Raw genomic sequence first — 24,262 nt, 5'->3', positions numbered from 1 at the left:
TACAAAAGGTATGACAAAACAGATTTAATCAATGAAGGAATGTTATAGGCTTTGTCACTGCAGTAATTATCAATTAATTCAAGCCTATATCCTTTTAACACTTAACTGTTCCCATCTGGAAAAGAAGGTTGAATTACTGCTTTGAAACAAAGCAATACTGCCATCTAGTGTGGTAGGAAATTTTGAAATAGCAAGAAAAAAGAAAAAAAAAGTTCAGATGTTTCTGCCACCTGGTTTTCTTTCAGATGTTGATCCCATGTCTTGGGAAAGATCACAATGCATGCTACAGTGTAATGCCTTTATGACAGCTTTGTCTACCTCTGAATAAAATATGGGTACATTTATGTTAATAACGTGTAGGATTAAAAATTTTATAGTGCTTGTTTGCTTAAAAGCAATTATAATCAATTTATATTAACAATAGATCACATGACTACTTGTAGGCTATGTTTAAAGGATATGTACATTCTCACAGCCCTCATCAGCATCGTTTTATGGCGCAGCAGGCAGCTGTTTTCAGAAGAAAAACAAACAAAAAAAAGCTCTCCTCCCGCACACTACCTGCCCAGCATCAAACAGCAGACAGTCAAAGTTAGTGACTATCTGGTAAACACAGTGAAGCATTTAGCAGCTAAAGATCCAGTTATTTGCCTCAGCAGTTTGTGGAGATCTGTAGAGTGAGTATTGGACTTACATTCAGCAGGTGGACAGAAACATGACTCCAACTGAATGCTAACATTGCTCTGTATCTGCTGGATGTCTAAATACTGCTAACACGTTAATCACATCATCTTAAAAGGGGATAATATGTCAGTGTAGTGTTTACATAAAGACAAAAATACAATTTTGTATTATATAATAACAAAGGTCAAATGTAACAAATCAACCTATCTTCATAAAAAAACATTTACATTTGTAGAAACACTGAGATATATGATAAACAAATAGAGGTCAGGTGTGCAATTTTCTGTAACTCATAAGATTTTGTATTTTCTACTGTCATAATCTGCCCAAGATTGTGCTGCCTACAGATCCTGCCAAATAAACCAGCACTCACTTTATTACAGATTCTTGTCTCAACAAGGCTATGGTTCAGTTTCCTCTGTGCCACCACACTTCCACTTTGAATGTCTGTAATGTTGTCTCAAGATTTTGAACGTGGGCTCCAGTGTCAGGTTCAACTAAATGCCTGCAGTGACAAACTGTATGATAATCGTATCTTGCCTCTGTCTGAGCCCTCCGGTATGTTTGCTGCTTATCAGTAAATCTTTACTTTACTTGAAGTGAGCTGTCAGGAAAGTGTTACTGCAAGCCATAACCACACTTTTCTTCCATCATAGTGACAGAAAGCAACATGATGTTCATAACACCTTTAATACAAAATGGGAACTATGATTGTGAACAAGAATTGCACTTATAATACCTCATGGCTGTTCTTACATAACATAATGCATGAGGAAGGTTTGTAGCAAGTCCTGTGATGCTTTATTAAGATAGAGTTTATTTATGGGCTTCATAGAAAATGACAGAGTTTACTATTAGTTCAACACAAAATAGAGCATGACAAATCAAACAGTACTTACAGAAGAAGTTGAAAAAACATGACCAGTGTAATGAGTCTCTCAATGTCCCTACTCGTAGGTTTGGGCACTTTTCATTGTGTAAATGTAAAACACTACACCTAATATAATCAGCTTGGCTGTCAAACTGTACTTTCCCACACTAGACTTAAATACATTAGTGTCTTCATTGCCAGGTCATTCCGTTACTCACAGATTCAATATCCATTTATTCTTTGTAATAAAAAAATCAATCTGTAAGGTGGTTGGCAGGCTTCCACAGCTGCTGATGAGGCAGAGTTGGCTTTTGGCACATTACAAGCAGCTGAAGTGCCGCCAGTACTGTACCCAGGGTTGTCCAATGTGTCTGAGAAATTACTTGTATATCATTCACATTGATTCTTAAAACAAACAAATGTACAAGAGTTGTATGAGAGTTAAATGTGATGCCAGGAGCTCGACAGTACACTTTTTATTTTAGGCATTTATATGGTGCTCTTGGCCAGTGCAATTATGAGTGAATGAAGCAATATGATGAGCTCATATTAGTAGACCACAAAGATTTGCATCAGCAAATAGTATGAAGTGCAAAGCTTGAGGGTATATTGTGCTGACTATAAATTGTCAGTCCACAGAGTGATGACTTAAATAAAAATAAGTTGGTGATGTGTTAACTTTTACCGGGGGGGGGGGGGGACGGACGGCCCAATGAGAGCATCCCCCTGGCCCCACACCACCAACCAACACAAACACCTCCAAAAGGACATTGTTGCAGGATGCCTTAACCATAACTGTGACATTTCAAATTCTACAATTCTACTTTATCCAATACCATCTAAATTCCTTGAATATATAGCCAGTTAAAGTTAGTTAATGTCAGAAGAACTCATTTCAGAAAAAACTTGAACATTACTGAAAATAAACATGAAATATTTGCACCTGTGAAATAACCAGCAAAGGGAGTGGAATCTATGAAAAAAGAACAAGTTTGTGTTCTCTGTGAAAACCATTATATGAGCACAATATTAGAGTCTGACTCCAATTTTCACTATCACTTCAATCATTTAGCTCCTCATAAGAGACTCCATATTGGCTCATAGTCGTGTTTTTGCTGTTTGTTTTCATGTGCTCTTGCCTGGAGGTTGCTAGCCAAGATGTGGTTTTTCTGAAGCCAAGACTTTACATAATATCTAGGGGAAAAATGTTTCACAGGAGGACTAACATTTAATGAAAATCAAAACTGATAAGCTTTTAAGTTTCAGGGTAGTCCTCATTCCTCTTAAAATATTCATTTAGCTGAAGCCACATTCGCATTCTGCAGTAGAGACGACAAGTGTGTTGACTGCTTGTAGCAGAGGCTTTAACGCTTTAACTATTCTCACCACTGGCCTTCACTGTGCCAATGTATGCCCTCATGCTTCTCTGTGCCTCTTGACTCTCAAGCTTGAAGAAAGTGCAGAGCTCCAGTACTTCTGCTTCAGCATATCTCACCCCACACTCCTCTGGCCAACTGGAGGGCTGCAGGGTTTTGATATTGGCGAGGAACTGCTGATGTCTCTGTCATGCAGCTTTGTCTGGTAGACACCCAATTCTTCACTCAAGACTTCCAGCCAGGATATTAGAAGACAACCCCTAGTTAATTGCACGGTCATGTCTCACATTTGTTTGTTCTAGTTCAACTGCTTTGAAGATGTTTAACTCCGCTGCCTGCTGTGCCACTTGTGTCTTCAGACCCAAGGAGGCAGGCATGGTTTTCAGTACCCGATTCTGTCCACTGAGTGACGCATCTTCCCTGTGAAGTGTCATACTTCTATCTTGCAGGGAGAGGGGGAAATCATACAGTTCTTCCAAGGCATCAAACTTGAGTCCTAGGTTGAGCACAAAGGCTGGACTACAGAGCCGATGACATAAACCACAGAACATGACCCTTTCTGTAGAGCTTCGGTTTGATGTTTTGGTTCAGACGCTTCTGAAAAGTGCTTGTATAGGGCAGGGTACTGTTGCCAGACAGCTTTTACAGATCTGTAGCTAAAAGCTACCCATCTTGTGCTCAAAATTTGCCCTATGTCTTGACACTGCAGTGAAAGTGTCTCACAACAAGCAGCCAACTCTCTTCAGTTTTTAGCAGAAGCACAATAGAGGCTATACAGTTTTTTTTAGAGAAAGACAGAAATTGATTGAGACCTGCAGCCTCCTCAACAGCATCTCCTACGCTCAACCCCAAGCAGTGGTTCATACAGTGCAAGATGAAAATGCTGGGAAACTGGTTGACCACTCTGGTCGCCACACCTGAGACACCAACAAATGAGCTGCTCCTTTCAAATGTCTTCTGTAACGCTATGGTGAGATGGGTCCTTTTTGATGCCATTCTGGCCACAAATTCACAAAGCTGGCGATGCTGCTTGCATTCCTGTGTGCCTCTGACCTTCTCCCATCTTCCCACCATTTTCCCCTTTCTCCTCTATCCACACACCTAGGAGGAGAGAGGGAGGGGGGAGGAGGGCTTGCATGTGCCTTTTTTATTCGGAGGGTAGCCTATTTTTTGCCCCCTATACTATTTTTAGGGGCATTTACTAAGCTCTGAAATAATATATAATTGTTAAATTATATTGTCAAATAAATACTCAATTTTTGCTTTATTTGAAAAATAACAAGTGAGAACAGCAAAAAAAGAGTTTATGAGCGTTCAAGGGCACTTTTGCTCCAAGCTCACATTTACACAGGTGTACACCGCAGATATTTTAACCTGTCACTATCTCAGTTCATTCTGCCGATTATGCTCTTGCCAACACAGTTTGCTCCTGCAGCTCCCGCGTCCACCCCAACCTCCTCCCTATGTGTTATTTCATATTGTTGATTTTAACTAAGGTTTACTTTATTTATTTGTTTTGTTTATTGGAGGAATTCGCTCTGTAAGCAGAATTGTTGTTGCTGCTCAGATTATTTGAGAGCACCCTCAAACAACAGAGCCTTTTCCACTAAATATAACTGTATAAACATTTGCTATAAATGGTCAATTCCTTCACATAAGGGTCTCTGACAGAAATAGCAGTACTGATTTCTCATTAGTATTACAGTTCTGACCAATCAGGAACCAATACCAATTTAAGACCATCCCTAAACAGAATACTGGGCAACAAAGCCAGTATAATTAGGAAAACAGCCAACTAAGGACCACAAGAGGACAGTGTAAATATTTGAGAGCCTGACTGGATTGTAACAACCATTATTCTTGCAGTTTATATCAAAATAAAAACCTCACATAACATTTTGAAAACATTATTGTGATGTGATATAATGCATTTCTTTCTAAGCTCACACTGACACAACAACTATATGAACTTATTTATCTCTGCCACGAATGTGACTTGTCATTATTCGCATCTGGCATGGCAAACTGCAAGCATACGGGAAAAGCTAACTCTCCTGCCTGTGTCTCTGCAGCAGATACTGTAGTTCACCTTGACAAGAATGCCATATCCTCAGCAGAAGGCACAGAAGCATGGGAAGCAGAAAAGCTAATAACCAGATGTCAGCCACGAAGAAAATCTTTATCTTTTACACAAACCACAGTGCAGTAAGAACCTTCTAAGCGTATGACTAGATTAAATTTGACATTAAATTCGACAGTAAATGCAACTAGTGGTATTTTAAGTGTAAGCAACTTTCATTTCATTGTATATTGATAACTCTTTCTTGTAATACTGTATGTACAGTGTAACCTCTAACACTAACAGCAAACTCCTGACCACATTTGCTGAGTTATTCAAGTTATTCAGTTTTAATAAGTTGTACTATGCAATGAACCTGTCTCTTGTTAGAGTGAATTTATGTACACTTCTCTGCAAGGTCACTGAGGTCAGTTTAAATACCCAGGGATGCTACAGGAGGATTCAAGACAAATTCATGATTAATCGTGAAAATAACTGGCAGATTAATCACTGGTTGCAACACAACCAACAGATAAATGAATCAACAAAACAAACTAGTATAAACACATAAAAGTATAACACACAAGTGTGCAAAATGACTGCATAATTTGAACTTATTGATCGTATGATTAATCCCAGAGAGTTCCCAGTCCATTTAAGTATTGGAAATGATCAACTTGCAATTCCTAAAATTGGAAAATATGAAGTCGATTTTTTCTGCTGAATGCTTGCTGATCAAAATTACCCTACCGAAAAATATTCAGTCTACAGAATATCAGTAACAGTATTAATGCCAAGAAAGCTGACTGAGAATAGAGTGGGAGTGGTACCTTGAAAAAGTGGCTGAAAATTTTCAAAACAGAAAAGGGTAACTGTAAACTCATTATTCCAAATGTCAGGTAAATGTTATGTTGATATTTGTTTCTGAAGATGCTTCTAATCTCTTCCTGGTCTGGCACTTGTCCTCTCCTGTCCTCCCACACAATTCACCCTGACATATGCCACAGTTGAGGGCCATTAATCAGAGCTCATTTTATAAGGGCTGGATACACAACTCCCAATTCTTGTGCATTAACCTTGTTGCTGCCCCTTACCACCCCTGAAAGTTGGCACTTTTGTGCTGCATGTGTGTTTCTGTGTGTGTGTGTGTGTGTGTGTGTGTGTGTGTGTGTGTGTGTGTGTGTGTGTGTGTGTGCAAGCGTGCATGTATTTTGAGCCCTTGTCACTTGTTAGTGTAGCAATTCCTGCCATGCTATAAATAAACCAGTCACAGGAAGGGATGGAAGCCAGTGGAGTGCTTTGACAGCAGAGGGCATAGCGGCCTTGTCTCCCTTGGATATGAGGATTAAATCTGGTCTACAAACTGATAGCTTACTATGTACCTCATATACTGTAACTGTACACATTATACACCTGGATACAAACATCTATTAACTGTTTGACTCAGTCCTGGTTGTTAAATATTCACTTATAAACTTGCAAAGTCTCATTCTGTATTATATTTTTGCTGTTTCACAAACAATGTATGGGCTAAAAGGTATAATAAACATAATTGTTTTCTTGATGTTTATAGCACAGGGGTAATGAAGTACCCTATGGTCCTACAACATTTAATGTGTTTGTCTGACTGTCTATCAAACATTACATACCATTTGAATAGAAAAACACAAACTTGTGTTTCACTGATCAACAAATTCCACTGAATTTGACTGTAAACTTTCACTGTGAACTGAATCAGACTGTAACCCTAAATTACAGTCCCAAGACCAACATTCAATAATAATCTGTACACCAACACGTTATTCTAGCTTCACCATAGTGACCCAGGATAACAAAAAAATGACTTTATGGGACTTTATGTGTGGTTATGTGGGGAAAATGGCCCTATGTACTCTCACTGTTTTTCAGTTGTGTCAAGAAGAAAAACAGAAAACTATAGAAAACATCAGATTCTTACCCTGGCCCTGGGCATGCAGTAAGCAACCACAGAGAATTAGAAGGAGCTGGAAGGTGGGAGACAGTACACCCACTGGGAGAGCCCTGCAACACACGCTGCTCCTGCTCCTTGTGGACATGGCACCATGGGTTACTGAGGGAAAAGATGAAGATTATTAAGATAGTGAGAGGCTTTTTCCCATTTTACTCACACATTTCTTGATATAGTTGGTGAAAAGGCTCATTAAACACATGATGTGAAAAAAAATATTAGACTACTGGGCTCATGAGGCCAGGCAGAGAGAAGATTAATTGTCAAGCAGACATTAAATTCACCAAATGTTCAGCACTAAATATTAGTCTCCGGCCAAAGTATCACAGCCATTAATACAAAAAGCATTCACAAACCAACAATTTATGAAATTATAATAACACATTGTAAACACACTTTCAAGAAGAACATTTATTGTATTTCCATTACTGTACATTTACTGAAGTAGTATTTCTTCATGACCAGTCTAAGTAAAATATTGGTATTCAAGCAAATAAACAGACACAATGTGCAGATAAGTATGTCTTAAAATAATATTCACATGCCTATATGTACATTGAAAGAGTTTTTGTTTGCTGTATGTGTTCCTCCTGTCCATACCAGCTATACCATGCCTTAAAAGATTTGATTTCAATGTACATACATGACAGGGGACAAAATCTACAGTTAAGCTTGAGCTAGAATGAGGAAATTTTGTACTCAACAGACTTTAACTTTGGAAGCTCCCGACTGGATGCGACTAATTAAGACTGCTGAAGCCTGCCTCATTATAGCTTCAGCTGAATTTTAGAAGTCATTTTTACACTGAAATTGCTTTAAGAAGGGATGTCTTAGGGGCTGGTATGGACATGAGGAACAATTACAGCAACTAATAACCCTGCCAATGTACTGTACATATGGGCATCTGAATAATGTATTAAGATAGACTTGAAAAATGTGAATCTATCCTTTATAGTACAATCATGAAATTAGATTAGCCCCAGTAACAAAATGTTTAAAGGGGACATATCATGCTTTTGTGATTTTGTTATTTTTATAATGCTATGATGTCAGATATCTATGTTAAACATGGTTATAGTTCAGAAACTTGCTGAAGAGCGGAAGTTGGCTTACTGCGCATGCATAGCCTTTGTTGCTGAGGTTGTTGCTAAGGTTTTTCCATGTGTTTTTTGCATTGTGCACTGTTATATTTGGGATTTCGGCTTGAACATGTACGGATGTATTTGAGAAGTTGTTTATTTAGATCCCCATTAGTTTCTGTATTGTAACAGTAGCTACTCTTCCTGGGGTCCCCACAAATATTTTTTTAACAATATTATACATATATATATATACATATACATATGTGTGTGTGTGTCTCTCTGTCTGTGCATGTGTATGTATATGTATAATGTACATAATATGTCCCCTTTAACACAGATCTAAGTATTTGGGTAAGCATTTAGTCCTCTTGAATGAAACATATATCCTCCACAATTACAGGTGGGTCTTACATAAGGTTTTACATAATGACACAGAGCTTTTTTCAGTGAAGTCATGCATAAAATTATGGTCCATCAAAACATGCTAGCAGGACAGATACTGTACCTTTAAAAACATCAGGCTATAATATCACTACTGCTGTCTTCAGTAAGAAAACAATTGACATTAAATGCAGACAAAGCTCCATCCTGTCACTTTAATAAGTAATGCAAACTACATGGCAAAGTTTACTAAGTGCTATCATTCACCCTGACATTTTACAACAAGCTTCCAGAGGAAGAATGAAGTCAATTTGGCCTACACTTTTTTACGCAGTAATTTATATTCACATCTTGACACCTAAGAAAGAGATGCACCACTTCATCATTGGACAAGAAAATAAAACCAATTTGCTCTGCTTCCAAATACAAAACAGCATTATGCAAACAACAGGCATTACATTTGATCACCAGCCATTACATCTCACCCAGGAAAGCCATCTCTACGGTGTAGCAGTATACTATTTTTGCCAGCCTTGCTCAGAATTCTACTAGAATAAGAACTATGAACAAAAAAGGGGCAAATTTGTTTGTTTTACTTTAGAGGGTCTTTTTTTCATTTAGCAAATCTAAGTGAATCATATGAAAGGTAAATTTTGTTGTATTTTTTTGGAATACATTTATTCTGTCTATTTTCACAAGCAGTATTTGTGTCTTACTTATCATCCTCCTTACAGCGCCAACACTTAAGATACTGGTGTATAGCTATTTAATTGGCTATAACTTAATTTACTAAAACAAGTAGTTACATGACTAATGGTAAAAGTGGTAGCAGTGGGCAAAAATGACCAATAATAATAGCAGCAGCAGTGGGCGTCAAGCTGGACCACAGGGACAGCGGGCAGTGCGCAGCCAAAGGTGTCCTGCGAGACGATCAATAGAGTACAATTATTATTAGACACTGCATTCTAAACATCTAAGTCCATGTGAAATTGTGATTGAATCCGGTTGTTGTACTTTCTTACACTTTACCTAAGCTTGACAGAAAACCAGGGGGAAAAGTAGGTTGAGGAGCTCAAACTAAGCCAGGTAATTTCTGTATTTTCTGCAATCAACAATGCGACAAGCAAGCTCACTTCATTGTTCAGTGACTGGCCAAGTGGGTGGGGGAGCTCTCTTTTTTATTCTTTACAAAACAATTTCTGAAACTTTTTATGTACACCGTGTACAGCCGAGTGCAACACTTTGAATGCCTTCCAGGAGAGACTGTCTGAAAGTGTGCACCATTATCTCCATATTTAGATGCTTTTCACGGTTCCCCCAAGGTTTTCACCCTGCCTTCGAGTGTGTTTGCTCCGAACAGCTATAAACACTTTTGCCCTCCATCATAGTCAGGTACGGCGCACAATCTAGTTCTTTTCAAAACATACCACCACCTTGAATCAAATGCTTTGTCCAATATTCACACTATATTCTAACACTATAGAGTAGAGACCATACTAATCTTCACAATATACTGTATTTGCAGTTTGTGAGAACTTATTGTATTTGCATTTTACAGTTTTGTACAAAACAGAACTTATGTCAATTAAATTGTCTTTGGAGCATGACTGCTAATTCCAAATACAGAAAAGAGAAAGCAATTTTTTTCCCCTGAAGATTTTATAATTTTTTTGTTTGTTCAAAAACGGATCCCCTCAATTTAGTTAGTAAACAACTGTGATCAAGATGTTTACTCAGACATTTTACAGTTAAAAAGAAAACTTGTCAATGCCTTCTTTTTGACAAACTATGTAAACTAATAGTGACACTATTTCTAAATTTCTTCAAACACATCATCAATACTTCTGCACTGCAATTAATGGACATATACAAATAGGTCCCAAACCCAAAATGACAACTTCATGAATGTAAATTGAAGGTATGCTTAATTCATCACAACAGAGACCTGGGAGGCTATTTGGGGCTCTACCGGGCACTACAACGAAGTCAGCACCTCTAATGTCAATAAAGTTTTTTTTCAAAAGACATTATGAGTGTAATGAAATATAGCATATGCTTTGTTTGGCTGAAAAATGGTTCACAACATAAACTAAATATCATATCTGGTTCCCAAAGCAGAGGTTTCAGTGATCTCTCTCACTCCAAGATAATTCATCCCACAAACAACCTGCATTCAGATACAATATGCAGCACATTTTCAGCTACTGCAGCTGTGATTGCCTGAGTGGTTTACAGTTAGTGCCAATGTACCAAAAACAGCCAGTGGACAAATTTCACAACTAAGTGCAAAGACCCATGACAACAAGGACAAACTTCATGTGGGATAGCTCAGACTGTCTGACAGTTTATTTCTTAATTTAAGAGTCTGCTCTTGACATTTTGCTCCAAAAACAATATTACTAAGTATTGAATGCTTAATGAGAATGAGAATGTCTTAAGTGGAATACAAAGAAATGTTCTGCTGTCAATAGTTTGTTTTGTTTGTTTAATATATCGTCAATACATAGAATTGTGATGATTTTGCTACACTTCTGGTGACACTGTACAACCATCAAGAAAATTCATGTTTGAGGTCATACCTTTTACATAATCTTTCTCAAGTCACTTACTGTATATCTATTCCCTACTAACATTTAAAAAATTTAAGACATTTACAGAAAGTGCCTTGCTTGAGATTTAAGCCCGAAGGGCAAACATATATGGTTTTACCCCAGAGATCTTCTACTGCTAGCAATTTATGAGCTACAGAGTCAGGGCAGAATGTTAGCCAGAACTGAAACCTAGTCAGCCGTGCAGCAAACAAAATTAACATTCAGAAGAAAAACATTCCTTCATGTCATTCATACAGGGATTATAGCAAGAAAACTGAGCCTGAAAAGTTGTACAGAAGGAAATGTGTAAAATGTATTGAATTAAGTATTATCTGAATTTAAAACTGCTCTGAGATCAGGCATGGTGCCTGATAACTTTAAGCGCTGTACATATAACGTGTATTGATTAAACCTAAACATAACAGTTTGAATTTAAACAAACAGTGCATTCCTTTAACTATCTTTTGAAATATGTTGTAAAAATATTGAGTCTAAATAGTAGAAAAAAAGGATAGTTTAAGATATACTGCAAGTCTTCAGTACTGCAGTGAAATGCTATAATTTTTCTTATTACATACCATAAAGAGAACTTATATTTCAGTCCTACAGATGACTATATAACAACCCAGCCCCCAAAACACACACACAGTACCTGCATCTGCACATCCACGCTGTGTTCCTGCTGAATATCCCACGAACAAGTGCAGCTCCCACCGCTGCCTGAGTCAGTTTCTTCTCTTTGCTTCTGCTGTACTCTCACAACTGGCACTGTGGCAGAGCTCTCTTCCCTTTCACCAGCCAACTACCCCATATGCAAAGACAGAGGGAGGGAAAAAGCGAGAGAAAAGAAAAAAAAGAAAAGGAGAGGAAAACCGATGGATGGGAATGAGAAGAAAAGGAAAAGAGAGACAGATTGCTTTGATAATGTAGATTGTCAGGGGCTGCATTGTTGGTAAGCCAATGTACACAGAGTAAAAATCACAGAGTTAAACTAATTTGATTTTTACATTCCCTCTGTGCTGCTGTTTCCTTTTCTATTCATTTGTTCGCATTTCAGCTTTTGAGCTCCAAATCACAAGCCTGGCTGCTGTGCACTCAAATCACAATCTATGCAGCATCTCATGAAGCACTCATTGAGATGTTGGACCCTTTAGCCTCTCAGTGCACAGTAATACAGGACATTTGAAATTCACAATAAGATGCAGGAAAATGGGAAATGGGGACAACAGGGTACTCACTAGATGAGAGGTGGACAGATGTCACATGCCACTGTCTTAACATGATTTAAAAACAATAAAACCAAAACGGTGATGATAATGTGAGAGAGCAAATAATCAATTGGGACAATATATCAGGCAATATTGGCATATAACAGATTAATCAATGTCATGTGTCTGCAGATAAGTGAGAGATAAGTAAGAGATGACGATACAGAAATGCCAAAGATCTGTTTGATATGTTATAGTTTCTCTATCAGACAGCACTGACAAATTCATTTTTCAACAATTTTTTAAAAACTAAATTTAAGAGATTTTTACCAAAAATGTTTGTTTATATCATGTGTTTGTTTTAAAAACATTATTAGAATTAGAATTAAATATTTAAAAAATATATTTAAAAATAAATTAACATCTATTGATGTGTTGTACTCAGTTTTTTAAACTGATATATTCATATCAGCCTAAAAGTCCAGTATTTGTTAGGCTATACAAACAATTGCTTTTCAAAATACTTAACAATATGTCAATAACTATTCTCGGCAAAGTTAAATTGTGAAGCATTTCCCACCCTGAGAAACCTCTGTCAACGTGCCCTTAAAGTACCGATCTCGAAGATCTCTGTTTTGTTCTCTTTGGCGGCACCTATGGTGATAAGAGGTAATTGCAGGTGTGTTTTTGGACCTCACCTCCCAGAGATACAAACAGTGGAGCCACACAGGTGAGTTGAAAAGCAAGTCTGTTGTGTTAGGTCCGCATAGCCGCTCTGGCAGAGCAACCACAGCTGGGTGATGGAAAATGTGTCACTAACTGTGCACCGCTCGTGATTTTTCCCCGGAATTTCGGCACCGACACATAATTTGCGATACTCATAATACTGCAAATGCAAGGGCTTTCATCAGTGGGCCATAGGCTCAATCACTATTGTGTTACCTCATTCAGAGATAGAACTTGACTTAACAGACATTTATTTAAATGAAAATTTCCGAGATTACTTTAAGCAAGGCATTAACTCTCAACTACTCTTGAGCAGTAACTCAATAAAAAGATTGACTGTGTTTAGCATGGAGAGCAGTCAAGTGTGCATTGTTTACATTGGTTGTAATGATTTTTAAACCAATGCTTTTGCAGTTTAGGCACAGATTTGGCCTATTTGAGCTCTGTCAGTTGTGTCACACTGGTTCTGTGCTGAATTCTGTACTTTTTAACTAATAAAGGCTTTGAAATGGTAGACAGCCCAATTCGACCTGCAGTACCATTTTAACAGTGTTTGTGATGTACTTTAATCACTTTAGAGTTTAAGTGCTTATCCTTGAGGTGTTTACATTATTTTGGCAACCCCCTGTAATGTCTACACCCCTGTTGACCACACGAAGGTCAGAACAGAGCACAAGTCAGTTGGAGAACAGAAAAACTTGAGGTCATAGGGATTCAGCAACTTTCATAAAAACAATAGCTGACGCAGGGACTTGAACCCAGATCTACAGCTGAAGGACAGCCTACCTGCTGACTGCACACCCTGCTGCTCAGAAGGTACATTAGTCATATGCCATCGTCGTCTTTTAATTCACAGATACTTCCCTGAAAATAGAAAACACCGACTCTGTGTAGCAATATTTCAACCCCAGTTTTAAGTATAGTCAATGTACAATCAAGCCTAAATTCAGCATATGCAAAATAATAATGCTGAGTGATACAAAACAGCTCAAAATATCACCTCTCTAAACACCACTCTCATGGTTTGGTGAATAATACTTGTACATTTTACCAAGAATCAGTGTGCTCATAAGCAGGTCATTTATTGCTCATTTCTTGTTGTTGTGTCAAATTATCATGCACAATATAGCCTAATAGTACTGTATGTATGGAACAGGAAAAATGTTAAAATAACCAAGTGAGTCTTGGCTTTCTCTGGTAAGGTACTGTACTTTGCAAGGATTTCTGGCATCATAGCTCATCTTTCTGTTTTGTTTTAAAAGGCTGAATCTGAATTGTACATTATGTGATTCCCCAAGAAAAATGTGGCTTTGTACGTGCTTGTTTTGTATCCATAGAAAACCCACATAGCTCTGTTTAAGGGTAACTGACCTGTCACTTCTAATCCCTTGTTTATTGTGTAGTTGTGTTGTTTCCGTCTGCTGATTGTGTGAATGAATGTTTCTTGTTCACAGGTCTTTCTAGGGAAAGAGATCTTAATATCAATGAGACTGCCTGATTAAATAAAGATTTTAAAAAATGCAGAAAGGTGAGTGAAATTCTGAAAACACCAGAGAAATGATTGATGTATGATGAAGTGAAAATTGAATTATTTGACTGCAATCTGAAACTCCACTGGAAACCTGGGTTAGCTCATTATCCATGTAACACCATTCCTATTTTTTAAGTTTAAGTTTTATATTGGAGGAGTACGTTTCTTTCACTAAAACTAGAAGACTGGGGAAAAGAGACAGAACAATGAACAAAGCCAAATGCAGATATCTTTAGGAAAATCAGCTTCTGAGTGCCGAAAAGATTAAGAAGACTGAGTAACAATTAATAATAATAACAATAATAAAAATAATAATGTAGATATTAGATGTAGTATACAGTATGTAGATGACATGAAAACATCAGCTTCAACACCCCAAACGTCTAACACACCTGCTTTCAGTCATATCACTAATTGTATTGGCCTGTGCTTTTCCCCTTTGCTGCGCAAATGCTGTCACTCCAGTCATATAAAACATTCAAGTCAATAGTGAAATTGAACCCATAAAGCTGGGTAACTTCACAACACTGACACTGACACTAGTATGTTTCAAGTTAAGGTAAAACTGTTGGGTCCAATAGAAATTAGCTAGTGTTTCCACTGCAATAGCCTAACTAAAGTAAGCTGTTAGCTAATTAGTTAATTTAGTTTAGGTGCCAAAGTAAGTTACATTTGCTTTCTCAGTATCAATAAAACAGTATTTCACCTACTTTTCAACTTTTCTTCTTGCTGGCAAAAGCGTAATTTGGGCGTCACTGAGTCTGTTTTTTCGAGTTAAATCAACGATAAAAGCTAATTATTGGAAAAGCCTCGCGCTCTGTTAATTGGTCACAACACGTCATGTGCAGTGCCATAACCAAGCAATCCATATTTTTTCTTCCAGGATGGCGAAGTCATGACCCACCCTTCTCTGCCTCTGATTGGCGTATCCTGATATTCTTACCCTAATCCTGGCCAATCTCACTCCTCATGCCTAAACCTAACCAACCCAGCCAACGAAGGTAACGAGTACTAGCCAATCAGAGGCAGAGTAGGGCGGGTCATGACTTCACCATCCTGGGAAAAAAAGTGCATCACCTAACAAGGAAGTCACTGAATTCTTAAAATTATTTAGGTTTATTGATGTATTTACATATTGAGTCAGCTGTTTATATACTGTTTCAGTAAATTTTATTTCCCAACATAAGTATGCTAAAATCCCTTCCCATACAACCGGATATAAAATTACTTTGGGGAAATACTAAATCCTAAATTCAGTCTTTTTTTTGGCCCAAAAGTACCCTTCTGTATTCAAATTTAAATACATTGGGTCTAAAATTACTGGAGACTCTGACAGACTATTAGGATCACATAATATTTAAAGAAAAAGTCCCAGTCTTATAAGAGCAAGTTGTACTATTGAGAAAAAAAGTCATAATATTTCAAGAATGAAGTCATAATATTAACAGAATAAAGTCACAGTAAAGAAAAGGTTGCTATGTTTTAAAAACAAAATATTGTTGTATGGATTGGACTGGGTAGAACCAGATGACACAGTTTATGGGCATGTCAACATGTTAGTGTATAGTCTAAACACATATATAGTGTTTTACTATTACTTTGCTTAGTTCTCAAAATTTCAAATTTAGTTTTTCCTGACAGTGGCCCTAATACTATATTATATGAGAATCACCCAAAAAATACCCACCATGTATACTTATAGAAAAAATACTTTGGACATGACCTCAATGTCCTCCGTTGTAGGTACAGTCCTGGTCACACGATACCAGGTGGAGCGTATTAACTGGAAAATGATTGTCAAGACTAAAGAGAGTCTATGGTCACAATTGTGAAGTTAAGTGTTTGTGGAAGTGTTAGGCCCACAATGTGCATCCATCTGCCATGTACATTCTTTTAAATTCAAATAATTTGCATCACAGTTACATGATATCCATGAAAAGTAAGAATTTTAGAGTTTTATGCCATCCTGCTTCATCACCTACTCGAAAGAAATATTCTAAATCATTCCTACAAACAGAAGCAAAGCAATTAAACTTGTCTTCCAGAGTTAATAAGATGTAGAGTGTTGAAAGGATTGTGTATCCCAGGAAGTGTCTGAAATTGCTTGCTTGATTTTGGTTAGTTGAATATCAGCTGCTAAAAATTATCTAGGAGAGTTGTTTTCCATACTTGATGAGCACTACTATGTTACATGTAAACAATATAAGATCTGATTTTAAAGACATAATGGTAAGAAAGGTATCCTTTTAAACATTGCAGGATTAAATTCTGATGAGTGGATTAAGAGAGAGTCCACACTGAAAACAGTACATTAAACTTTAGGTAATGCCAAGCAATGCTTTTCAAGTTTAATACAGCCTATCTATTGCATAAGAAAGGCATGGTCCATATGACCTGTTAGATACTTGTTCAGTAAGCAGTGATGCTGGTGGTGGTCCTGAGGCTACACCAGGGAATTCATTACCTGAAATCCTGTAGTTTATCTTACAGACTGCCACAGGGTGAAAGAATCATTAAACTGAGATACAGAAGGACATCCAAGAACAACATCTTTGATCCACCAACAGTATCTCAAAACAGATTTTTTATTCAGGCTCTTTATGGTTCGATCAAGTTAATGCTTTCATGAAAAGTCAATTATTTTGACAGGAGGAACATACAAACCAAAAACATTTCAGATATGTACAAAACAAGCATTCTCATAACAATTAAAGTTGTTCTTTATATTGATCCAAAAGTAAACATTCACACATGTAAACTGACACAAAATATTGCTGTGTTGTTGTGGTGGAGGTTGACTTTGCTGCTGAGTTCTTCAGTCTGTTGCTCTGACAATCCTGATAGGAATTTTGGTTCTAGTTGAGAGACAAGACACGTCTCCTGAGCACACCAAGGATGAATAAGAATATCGCTGGAGCTGCAATTACGGCAATGGCAGTCGAATACTGTGGAAAATGACACGAGGAAAATGTCAACAAGATGTTACAATAAAGGAAGGTTTCTTAATTGATGGAGTCATTGCAGGAATCCTGATTTTCAATATATGCCTACTGACCTGTTGCTAAACTCTATTCCTTTTTTTAAATTTTTACATTGCCAGCAACAGCAAATAGCTAAAGTAGTAACTATATGTATGTAGGCAGATATTTGCACAGATCACCAACCTTAATAGCAGCACTGTAGTCCTTTTGGAATGATTGTATGTATACATTAAAGAGGGCAAGGCTGCAAGGCAAGTAGGAATCTGTATCTTCTGTGTCTCTGCATCTTTTTGGAAGAAAACAGGGAAAAAAGCTTCTTAGAGTTTATATGTTGTAAACAGTATACTGCACTTTCACAACTGATGTACATGCACATATAATCTGAACATACCTTTTGTACAAAGCACTTAGAAGCACAGTTTTGTCTGCCAGGTACAGCTCTGAAAGGCCGAGTTCAATCAATACTGACAGCGGTAGCCTGTAACCCTCTTCGGCAAGGAGGCCAAGGTTGTACCATCCCTTTGAAAGAACAGTACATCTTACTCAGACATGTACACACACTCACAATTATGAATAAATACAGACTTGGGAAAATATACACACAGCAAGAAATCAATTTAAAATAAGGAGACCTGCGGCTCATTCCTTTGTGCTGCCAGTTTGTACATCTCTGCTGCAGAAAACAAGTCTTTCTGCCCATCAATCTGCCCCTCATACCACAGGTCACCCATCCTGATCAAGGCTGAAGAAATAACAGAATAAGAGATCAAATGCTTATATTTGTGCCTCCAAATCTTTAAGTTTCAAAGGATAGTTATTTACCATAAGTGTCAGGATGTTGACTTTGGATTGTAAGGTTGTAATATCTCCACATACAGCGCGATGCAAAAGCAGGATCCAGAAAACCTCCCTATTAGCATACAGAGTTAAAATAATTTTAAAAATTGACTGAAAAGTTAATAAAACAGTAACATTACCATGACACTACAGTTAATACAGAATAATTTCATATGTATAGTACATTTCAATAACTCACTGTATTTTGTTCACATAGATATGCCACATTGAATTGTGCAGCTGCGTACCCCAACTCAGCAGCCATCATGTAATATAACAGTGAGCTGAACCTGTTGAAAAGCTGGAACATTAATTTGATGCAAATGCAATCAAGTAGCCTGACAAGGATCATGTCAAGTGTGAATAGAGGCAAAAATTACGTGTCACTCTTCAGATAGGAATCCAAGGCTCTCCGTAAGATGCTGCCCAAGTATCCATTGTGCTCAGCTGCCCACTTGACCCACCTGCAGTCAGTTAAAAAGAGATCTCAGAATATCATAAAGATGCAAAGAAATGTGAAGTGAAATACATAAAAGGGTGAGTAACTAACAAGATGGCATCGGATGGACGCCTATTGACGAGGCGGGGAATCCCAGTGTTCCAGATGTCAGCGACTAGAATTGCTCCCCTGATGTGCCCTCTCTCTGCAGACTTCAGATAGTACTTATAGGCCATGTACTGTTGGAAGAACAAATTATTTACCTCTTGATATAAGCACTCAATGCTATTGTGCAAGCATACTAGTATATAACTACAAAATGCATTTTTACAGTAGTTGAGCTAACCTGGTCAGCAGCCTGTCCCGGATACAGGCCCTGTGAGTACATGATACCAAGGTTCAGAGCAGCATCTGAGCTCTCCAGGAGATCAGCCTGCTCCCACATCTGCACTGCCTGCACATAGTCCTGCTCAAACTGTTCATAGTACCAGGCCAGGGCGTTGATTGCAGGAACAAAACCCTGTGGGACATAAGATTGTGAGAAACACTGAGATGTGCAAATGCTGAATGGGATTTTCAGAAGAGAAAGCTCATAAACAAGTGGTGACCTGGTCCTTTGCTTTCTTCAGGAAAATGAGAGCTTTTGGGATGTCCTTTTCAACCCCATGCCCCTACAGAAAAGCAAATGAATATGAAACAATACACAATAATAATAATCATGAGTTGGTACTGCTTCTGCTGATCGCATGTAACTGTACAGGAAATGTAAATCTGACCTGCAGTAGGGTTATTCCATAGTTATACATTGATTCTGGGTCCTTCCACTGGACAGCTCCCCTTTCATAGTGTCTCACAGCCTTCTGGATGTTTGGAGACACTCCCTGCTGGCCCCAGAACAGCATTTGTGCAATCGCTTGCTGCAAGACAGTTGCTGAATTATTACTAAAGACAAAATGATAAAATGTCCTCACTTTGTTAATGTCTCTCAAATTTTCTTTACTCATAGTTTTAGAATGAAAATGGTGGGAAAATGTGTGTTCTGCATCTGGGTCCACTGAACAGGGTACCTCAGCCTCAGCTGCACCACTGCGTGCCTGTAATCTCAACCATTGGAAGATATGATGGTCTTCATTGGTCTGGAGGTTCAGCACCTCCTCATTGTTTAAGTAAACAGCCTCAACAAATGTCTAAAGAAAGAAAGAAAAAAAAGAAAACAAACATGAATGCCAATAAACTTTGATTTTCTTTTGTTCCCTGCTTTCCTAAAGCAGTTCCGAATAGTCCACAAATGCAGCTCTACACTTTAAATAAAAAGCATATGACTTATGAGCAATGTAATATTACCAAGTTATCATGCTGTCATCTTTTTTTGTATGGACAGCAGAGACAAATGTATTGATGATGGGAATCTGTAAACTATAGTCACAATAAGGGGAGCAGAAAATATGTGTGTGAGTGCACTGTGTTTACATCACATCACATATCACAGCTCATATGCTGTAATAAGCCCTCAGATACATATTACAAGGAAAATATGTGTAGATTTGATGTGAGCGTTTCCTCCCACCCTCTGCTTTACAATTACTATATGTCTGACACTGCCAGTGATAATAGATCTGGTAGGATACTTTAAATGATGCTGTTGGAGAAATGTGCTATTCAAAGAAAATGTCATTTGAGAGTCTCTATGTGAGTGCATACCACCACCTATAATTCAGTAATGTAAAAAAACAAATCTTTTTGTATCACATGTTGTACTTTCAATTAGGACTAAACAAGATATGCAAAATCTGCACACCAAAGCATCTGTTTACCAGTGTGTGTATTACCTGCTGTGGTGAGGGATTGACACGGTCTGAAATTGTTTGTTTAGCAATGTTTGCATAATATGCATAGGCCACATCTGGGTCTGCAGGGACGCCATGGAGACCCTGGTAGTGCAGGTGCCCAAGGTGCAAGAGTGCCAATCGATCATCCTTCTGGGCTGCCAGCAGGGCCAGAAGCCAAGCCTGCACCAAACACAGGAGCATGAGAGTATATAAAATAGTGGACATGTTCATCATAGGCATACTTTTAACTGTGGCTAATCCAGTAGCACACACCTTATTGGGCTGTTTCCTGACTCCCATTTCAGTGCTGTAGAGTACCGACGACATGTGCAGAGCTCGGTTGTCAGCTAAGCAGCCAGCTTGGAGCAGCAGTGGAAATATTCTGCTGATCACCTCGGTACTGCTTGCTCTACCCAATTTATGAAGCGATAAGGAGTACAGTGCTCTGCCTACAGCTGGCAGGCTGACCCTTTTTCCTCCTGCAAGTCAGGAATTGAACTGATTTTAACTGTTATCATCAGTGATAGAAAAAGTATTACTTATCCATTTAACAAGCAGCAGATTGCCAGTGAGTCAGTCATTACAAACCCACAATAAAGTAGAGTTCCCAAATTTTCCAAAGATACCAAATATGTCAGGCTGAATTTGAGGCAAATATATATAAAATGATGCACAGAACAGCTTCAGTGAAGAGGTGATACTGAATATTATTTTGAATTGAATTATGAATTATTTGGGGAAACTGGATTATAAAGGGTTAAGTTAATGTACTATACCACAATGAAAGAATTCTCCTTTACAAATTTAAGTCCTGAATTTAAAAACATACTTAAGTAAACAAATATTGACAGTCAAATATACTTATTTTTTAAAGTAAACACACTCATTGTGAAGAATAATCTCCTTAGGGTGTTAAATCTTCTATATGATGACTTGTAATCTGTATTTCAGTGTTGTAGATGGTGCACTTATCTCAGGTTTTTAATATAAATGTTTAATCTGAAAAGCAACTTAGTGTAGCCATCAGATAAATGTAGAAGAGTAGAAGTTTTAATATTGTAAAATCTCACAACACACCATACTTTTGTACAAAGAAGCAGTGTCTCAACATTGTACACAAGTCCAGTACTTAAGTAGACATATTACTTCCCACCTCATGAAATTATGTACCAGAGCAATTCAAATAAATTTAAGGCAAGTTATCTCTTACTGTGTTTGAAAGCCAATAACTTTGCCAGTTTTGCAGCATGTCTTCTGTGAGGGACAGTTGCCTCCCAAACCTCACATTGTGACTTTGATGGTAGTCTGTCCTTCACCATCCACTTATGGAAAGCATCAAAACAGCTATCTGAAACACAACATTAACATTGCAAATTCATAGTGTAGGTCTGCAATAGACTCTTGAGAATATTTCAGATTATGTTAGCACCACCTAGTGGAATAATAAGCCTACTACCAGACTCTGTGCTCTGTTTGGCCTTCAGAGAATAGCCACTAATTTTCAAGTTCATCTGGAGACTAAATTCTTGGCAAGTCTGCAGCCATCCGGTCAGGTTCACAATCTTAATGACATCCGGAATAACGACTTCAGTCTGTTGAAGAGAGAAATGATCAGATCCAATGGAAGTAATTAGCCAACACAAACAATAACTGTGGGCAACTGCAGTATTATGTATTACCGTGCTGTGAGGTGATATTCTGTTGCGGTGGTAAACCAACGGTCCAAAATAACCTTCAACACCTCTTATGTATTTCCCTCCTCCAATCACAAAGTATCCCTCTGTGTCATCCAACCTGACAGTTTGTCTAATCCTGTAAGACATAATGTTGACATGTTACAACACATATGCAAAACACAAAGTGCTTTTTTTTCCTTTCGGTAATATGATTTATATACTTTTTAAACTTACATGTTTTCTATTGAATGAACCAGTCTCTGCTCCTTATCCATGCAGATCATGGAGAGAGTTACCTGACAAACAGTGATGAGGACCACTTTATTGTTCAGTATTACCATTATTTATGTACTGTAATAATATCCTCTGTCAATAATTAGACAACTCACCGTTCTACCCTGTAACATAACACTGATCTGGCACCACTCACTTAAAGGCACCTTGAATGGAGAGAGAAATGCAGACGATTCCTCAGACTCTCCACTAGTTTGGACATGTATCTGGCCTGTACAGAGAGACCAGTGTTAATCCACATCATGGTACAGTACAGTTACATACTAAGAATATTTAAAGGGATGGGAGGAAGAATAAACTGTTATTAATACCTGAATTTGTGAGGAACAGTGTCGGTGTGGCGTAGTTATTGCGTGTGTCTATATGATGAAACACTCCACACATGTTATTCTGGCAGTATCTGTTCACAAATATCCAGATGGAAAACATACACCTGACAAAGATATAATGCACACTTGGTTAACTGACTCTAAACAGTGATTGCATTAATAGAACCCAAAGCTAAATTATAGGCTATATAAGTTACAATCTGTCTCTTACCATGGAAAAGAGATGGATTTCAAACGCAGATACTCCAGAACCTCACTGTTGTAGGAGTGAAGTGTCTTTATGATACCAAAGTTTTCTCCAGTTGAAGCATATACTGAAGACAGCAGATGCACTGTCTCTGAATGACACAGAGATTTTAGTTGGGGTTTGCAGGACTACAAGTGAAGAATATCATCCCATACCAGTCAAAGGTTTGGACACATCTTCCCATTCCCTTGAATGAGATAGTGTGTCCAAACGTTTGACTGGTACTATATATCTATTATGACTATTTAATGTTGACCCATCCTGAAATATTTTATATGCATGGTTGTTCTAAGTGATTTAGAAATGTTAAGAGAAAAACATTTGAATTTGACAAAAACTTCTGATCTCACACTCTCTACTTTAACCTTACTGTGCTTTTGCTTACCTTGCTCCAAAGGGCATTGTTTCTTCAAAAATTGTTGTGTTAATTGCAGCATTAGTGTACTCCAGGCAAAGCACAGTTGATGCTGTTTGACAGGTCGACTAAAAGGAGGCTTAGGCTGCAAAGTTGCCACATCCTGAGCTGCACTAGACCTCTCAGTGTCATCAAATTCACTATATCGGACTGATGCTCGAAGGATACAGCTCAGCACCCACTGAGAGTCTGGAACAATCCCATCAGCTTGATACACCAACCAATCAGGCAGGTTCAGCTTCAGAATCCTTATTTTAGGGTCACCGGGAACACAGCTCCACTGCCTTAGCAGGAGAGTGGAAGTGATGCCAGTGTCAAAACACACAACACAGTCCAGCTGTACTGTAGCAGATTGATCACAAGAGTAAAGTATTTCCAAATCATAGTCTGGCAGAGGCTCCTCTGGAGGATTCAGGAGTGTCACTGAGTCTAAACCCAAGACAACCTGAACATGACAGAAGACATGCAGATAGTTGCTATTGACATCTATCAACAGCACAAGAGACAAGTGTATCACAGATCACGAAGGGAAATCTGTTCCTACCTGCATACTGAGGCAAAACTGACAGATATATTTGTACAGTGTATGGAAATCCATGGTCCAGTGTTTTCATTAATATTTCCATTAAATGTTTCCAAGCTACAAAGAAACAAGAACATGAAATGAACCTCAAGATCCGCACCTCATCCTGTTCCACCTCATGTAGGTTGGTGCTTAG

General features: G+C 38.0%; 2 protein-coding genes across 11 annotated transcripts in view; both read right to left on the bottom strand.

Moving 5' to 3' along the window:
• The window catches only part of robo2 (roundabout, axon guidance receptor, homolog 2 (Drosophila)), a 343,248-nt gene extending 327,915 nt beyond the window's left edge, over nucleotides 1-15,333 (bottom strand). For 8 of the 10 annotated variants that reach the window (XM_044355121.1, XM_044355131.1, XM_044355129.1 and 5 more), the window contains exons 1-4: nucleotides 15,207-15,333; nucleotides 13,752-13,829; nucleotides 11,684-11,833; nucleotides 6,948-7,079 (exon numbers count right to left, since the gene is read on the bottom strand). In XM_044355121.1, coding sequence (XP_044211056.1) covers nucleotides 6,948-7,065 — 118 coding nt within the window. In that variant the 5' untranslated portion in view covers nucleotides 7,066-7,079; nucleotides 11,684-11,833; nucleotides 13,752-13,829; nucleotides 15,207-15,333. Of the gene's footprint in view, nucleotides 1-6,947; nucleotides 7,080-11,683; nucleotides 11,834-13,751; nucleotides 13,830-14,336; nucleotides 14,426-15,206 lie in introns of all 10 variants that reach the window. The other 2 variants (XM_044355122.1, XM_044355123.1) reach the window with 2 other exon arrangements.
• A 1,865-nt stretch (nucleotides 15,334-17,198) lies between these two features.
• On the bottom strand, nucleotides 17,199-24,093 carry LOC122984238 (protein sel-1 homolog 3). Its single transcript, XM_044354572.1, has 23 exons — nucleotides 24,088-24,093; nucleotides 23,514-23,988; nucleotides 23,093-23,219; nucleotides 22,864-22,985; nucleotides 22,648-22,763; nucleotides 22,493-22,554; nucleotides 22,262-22,394; nucleotides 22,039-22,174; nucleotides 21,793-21,930; nucleotides 20,856-21,061; nucleotides 20,583-20,762; nucleotides 19,821-19,940; nucleotides 19,530-19,670; nucleotides 19,362-19,424; nucleotides 19,100-19,273; nucleotides 18,865-18,992; nucleotides 18,695-18,778; nucleotides 18,514-18,604; nucleotides 18,300-18,387; nucleotides 18,110-18,219; nucleotides 17,869-17,996; nucleotides 17,661-17,763; nucleotides 17,199-17,441 (listed from the first exon to the last, which is right to left on the bottom strand). The coding sequence occupies exons 1-23, from the start codon at nucleotides 24,091-24,093 to the stop codon at nucleotides 17,352-17,354; spliced, it is 3,021 nt and encodes a 1,006-aa protein (XP_044210507.1). The 3' UTR covers nucleotides 17,199-17,351.
• Between the last annotated feature and the right edge of the window lie 169 nt (nucleotides 24,094-24,262).

The sequence above is a fragment of the Thunnus albacares genome, chromosome 6 (assembly GCF_914725855.1).
Source record: "Thunnus albacares chromosome 6, fThuAlb1.1, whole genome shotgun sequence".
In the NCBI taxonomy this organism is placed as follows: domain Eukaryota; kingdom Metazoa; phylum Chordata; class Actinopteri; order Scombriformes; family Scombridae; genus Thunnus; species Thunnus albacares.
Note: the sequence above shows the minus strand (reverse complement) of the source record. Positions and strands in the feature narration are given on the sequence as shown.